General features: G+C 51.5%; 1 protein-coding gene across 3 annotated transcripts; it reads right to left on the reverse strand.

The window, feature by feature from the left end:
- Positions 1-320: 320 nt before the first annotated feature.
- LOC119307025 (glycosyltransferase BC10-like) lies at positions 321-4678 on the reverse strand. 3 transcript variants are annotated; one of them, XM_037583105.1, is made up of 3 exons: positions 4413-4678; positions 1691-2293; positions 321-1150 (listed from the first exon to the last, which is right to left on the reverse strand). In XM_037583105.1, the coding sequence occupies exons 2-3, from the start codon at positions 2285-2287 to the stop codon at positions 500-502; spliced, it is 1248 nt and encodes a 415-aa protein (XP_037439002.1). In that variant the 5' UTR covers positions 2288-2293; positions 4413-4678; the 3' UTR covers positions 321-499. The 3 variants fall into 3 exon arrangements, with proteins under 3 accessions (XP_037439002.1, XP_037439000.1, XP_037439001.1); XM_037583103.1 differs by lacking the exon at positions 4413-4678 and adding an exon at positions 2938-3232; XM_037583104.1 differs by lacking the exon at positions 4413-4678 and adding an exon at positions 2433-2770.
- Positions 4679-4762: the final 84 nt, after the last annotated feature.

Below are 4762 nucleotides of genomic sequence, written 5' to 3' on the forward strand. Positions count from 1 at the left end.
GCAAAAGTATGTGACGGATCAAAAATACCTAGTCAGTATAGATATGTGCTCTAAGGTATTGATCCAAACAAAAACTCTAAGGGCCTCTTTGATTCGTAGGATTTTGAAAATGTAGGAATAGGAAAAGTACAGGGTTAGAGTGGCAATACCCACTTGATCCTATAATATTAGCGATGAATGTTTGATGCCACAGGAAAAATAAAGGAATTCTAAAAAAAGGTTGAAGTGGATGTTAGATTTCCTATGTAATGTAGTACAAAAGATTCCATAGGAAAATTTCTTATGGGATCCAATCCTATTATTCAAATGACCAACATAGGAAAAATCCTAAGAATTTTAATCCTTTAAAAATATGAATGGTTAAGAAACAACTGCCCACTCGACCATTCATCCTTTTGTTCTTGTGACACATGAAAAAAAGAATTGTATTCCTCTATTCCCCTCCAGTGAGTATGAGCTATACATAAGCAGACCAAAATCAATTTAATAAAAGGCATAGCTAGTACCCAAGGATCTTGGAGGAAAGGCTGAGCAACCGCGGCAAAGCGGCGGGGGCGAACTTCCTCGCAAAGAGGAAGCACACCTCGACCGGCTGCCCGTTGTACATGCACCGCTCAGCATTCCCCTTCTTCCCCACCAGCGTCCCCAGGAAGTCCTCAGTCACGTCGGCGGCGCCGAAGGTGGCCGGGTGCGCGCCGCCGCGGGACCAGTCGACCAAGGTGATGCTCCGGTTGGCGATGCGCTCCGGAGCCTCGATGGAGAGCACGGTGGGAAGGTAGTGCTCGTCCACATAGCACGGTGCCCGACACTCGGTCCGAAAACGTGGGTAGTACCGCTCGTCGGCAATCACGAACACGGCGAGGCGCCGGTCCATCTCGAACCACTGCGCGCCCTTGCGCCACTGGGAGAGAGTCACGTCCGGGGCCAGCCCGACGCGGTACCGGCCCCGGCCGTGCGGGCTCGGGTCATCGAAGGCGCCGACGAAGCTGTGCCGAGAGCGGGTCAGGTAGGCATGCACCACCGGGAGCGGGTAGAGCGGGATGCAGGACTCGGAGACGAGCACGAAGCGCTCGTTGCTGAGGTCGAGGAGCGCGTTGGCCAGCAGCCGCCGCTCCGCGTCCACGACATTCACGTTGCCCCACCGCGTCGGCTGCAACAATGCACCAAAAATGAATTACATCTTTTTTGCATTTCGAAATAAGAAAATCGGAATGCACATTGTGGAAAGTCAATTGGGGATACAGTACAGATTATAGTGGTGGTGAGAATGCTAGCTTTATTACTACCAGAATCAAAAATCCAGGTTGTAGAAAGTCATGTGAAGAAGATATTTATTTTTTCATGAAGGAAGAAGATTATTGGCCATGGCATCTTTGATTGATAAGAGAAGACTTTTGAGTACTGCTCCTCCATGAGGCCATGCCGTGCCATGATGGTCATCACTTTCAGCGTCTCTTTCTCCACTCGTGAAGTCGTGATCGATCGTGTCACACTCGTCATTTGTCTAGGTGTCGTCGTTGAAACCAGAGAGGACCAAAGAGGCCACGTCGCACGCTTGGATCTCGTGATCCGGGCCGCGCGATGCTGATCGGACGGTGGCCGGAAGAACCATCCAAACGGCCGACGGCGAAAGTGGCGAAATTTGATGGCAACTGCCGGAAAGGAAGGTGCCGTGGCGTGGCGTGCGTACCTTGCTGGGCACCTGCCGGCGGTGGAACGGCGACGACGGCGGGACGTCGAGGCGGTACCCCGGCGTGGTGTGCACGTACACGGAGAAGAGCTCCCTGCCTCCTTTCGCGCCCCCGGTGCCGGTGCCGTTGAAGAAGCGCTCCCAGAGCGGCGCCAGCGGCAGCGGGCCGCGGGTGAGGAACAAGAAGGCCACCTTCCTGGGCGTCCTCCCCCGTCGGTGCGGCTGCGCGCGCGGCTCGAACGACGCCGCCCAGAGCAGCTCCTCGTCGCTCATGTTGTGCCACGCGCTCCTGGCCGGCGGCCGCGCCCACCACCGCCCCGCCGCCCCGCCCTGCTTCTGGTGGTCGCACGCCGGTGGCGCGGGGAGCAGGGCGTCCGGCACGGCGAGCCTGGGGAGGCGGTAGTAGGAGGAGGCGCCGCCGAAGAAGATGAGCAGGGCGGCGGCGAGGAAGGCCGTGGCGAGCACCGCGGAGAGCAGCGCCGGCCTGAGGAGCTTCGGCGGGAAGCTCCTGGGCGCCGCCCTCGCCGGCGCCGCGTGCCCGTCCTTGCCTTCCCCCACCACGACGACCGCTGCTCCTCCTCCTCCTCCTCCCGGCATGCCGCCCTGATCGAGAAGAGAAACGAAACCAAAAAAGCAGAGATTCTTCAGACCGTGGTGGATGGATGGATGGATCGATCAAACATGTAGCTAAAATTCAATTCGGAATGAAGTGGGGATGGGTACGGGCAGCAGCGGCGGTTACCGCTACTGGACCAAATCAAATCTTAGCCGGAGGAAGAAAGGGAAGAGCCGGCGAGGGGCGAGGATTGTGAGGGAAATGTTTTGTAACTGTAACTGGCCAAGGAGGAGGGGGATTTTGATGCCTTCCTTGACAAGGAGGGCACGCAGGAAACGAAACGCATAAAGAAGAAGATCAATTCGCTGCACCCAGCCAAGAACACAATCGACAGAAATACTACCACTGCTAATAAAATACTGTTGAACAAAAGAGGAAAGCCATAAATACTACTCCCTCCGTTTGGAATTACTTGTCATAAAAATGGATGTATCTACAACTAAAATACATCTAGATACATTCATTTCTTCGACGAGTAATTCCAAACGGAGGGAGTAGTTATACACTGCCTAAGAATAAGGAAGGAAGATACTGGTGGTGATTAAGGTTTCAATCTCCCGGAATTAATCGAGGGGATGCACACACTCCTGAATCTGAATTAGTAGTTGATGGAGAAGGTTAAGGTCGAGACCTTTGGATGGATGATCGACGCTGGTTGGATTTGCTTCAGCTTGCACAGGTGGGGGAGCTTCGATCGGGTTGCAGCAGGCGGAGGTGAGGTGGTGTCGTCTTGCTCTTGTCCAACCCAGATCAATCAATCAAGCAAACTGATTAACTGACGCAGGTGTTGTGTTGGTAAGATCCTCCTGCCTATGATCCGATCCACCTCTCCGATGTGCTAAAGAAATTGGAAAATTGGAGGGAGGAGAACACAAGATAGTACTAGGAGGCAGGGGAGAGCAGAGAGCCATCGGAGGGAGGGAGCATCATCCTGTTGGCTGGCGGTTTCCCTTTTCGATGCAAGTTTTTTTCCGTGCTGCCCCCTTGGAACATTGGCTTTTACCGTTCTGGTCCTCTTCTCTTGTTTTTCCGTTTCATGACAAGAGCCAATCGTTCTTCACACGACTGATGATAGTATTTTTTATTTTTTTTGAGGAAGGACGACTGATGATAGTATAAGAAGCGATGGACGGTATGTTTGGTTTTGGCCCAAAGCTTTTGCTAACCCATGATTTCCCCAGCATTGCCAAAAAAAAATGTGCTAACATTTCAAAAATGTTGGTGTATGTTCCGTAATTTTCATCGTCATAGCCAAAAGAATAAAAATTGATAGGGTTATGTTCTCGCCACAGTCACGGTCGACTCAACGGTCCTCTTCTTCACCGCTCTTCCGATGGAGCATAGTGTCGTTGCCATCGCTAGCTACTTGATCCATAACGAGACAAGGAACAAAATCGTCGCACTCCGTTATTGTGTTGTCGCTTTCACTGCCGTATATCGCGACACCATTGCCGGACATATAAAATTCTAAGGGCATGGTATCAAAACCAGCACAAGCAACACATGGATGTACATTCTATTGCGCTTGCCTTCCATCACCAAAACTACCGACCAAAGGTCACCTTCCTCGGCGTCCTCCCCCGCCGGTGCATCACCAAAATTGTTGTGGATGGATGGATGGATGGATGGATGGATCGATCAAATATGTAACTAAAATTCAATTCGGAATGAAGTGGGGATGCATACGGGCGGCGGCGGTTACCACTAGTCGATCAAATCAAATCTTAGCCGGAGGAAGAAAGGAAGGAAGGAAAGAGGCGGCGACGGCGAGGATTCTGAGGGAAATGTTTTGTAATTGTAACTGGCCAAGGATGAGGAGGGGGATGGAGATTTGATGCCTTCCTTGGCACGCAGGGAACGAAACGCATAAAGAAGATCAATTCGCTGCAGTCTTTTACTATGTACCCAGCCAAGAACACAATCGACAGTAGTAATGAAATACTGTAAAACAAAAGAGGAAAGTCATAAATACTATAGTTATACACTGCCTAAGAATAAGGAAGGAAGATATGTACTGCTGATAATAAGGATGGTTTCAATCTCCGGGAATTAATCGAGGGGATACACGCTCCTGAATTAGTTCATGGAGAAGGATGAGTTGGAGACCTTTGGATGATCGGCGCTGCTTGGATTTGCTTCAGCTTGCACCCGGCTGGGGGAGGAGCTTCCGGCAGCAGCAGGCAGAGGTGAGGAGGTGTCGTCTTGTCCGAAACAAATCAATCAATCAGGCAGAAGCAACAAACAAACTGATTAACTGACTGACGCAGGTAGTGTGTTGTGTTGGTAAGATCCTCCTATCCAATCCTATCCACCTCTCCCATGTGCTAAAGAAAGAAATTGGAAAATTTGGAGGGAGGGAGGAGAACAAAAGAGAGTACTAGGAGCAGGGGAGCAGCAGAGAGCCATGAATGGAGGGAGCATCCTCCTGTTGGCTGGCGGTTTCCCTTTTCGATGCC

This window comes from Triticum dicoccoides, chromosome 5B (genome assembly GCF_002162155.2).
Source record: "Triticum dicoccoides isolate Atlit2015 ecotype Zavitan chromosome 5B, WEW_v2.0, whole genome shotgun sequence".
Taxonomy (NCBI): Eukaryota; Viridiplantae; Streptophyta; class Magnoliopsida; order Poales; family Poaceae; genus Triticum; species Triticum dicoccoides.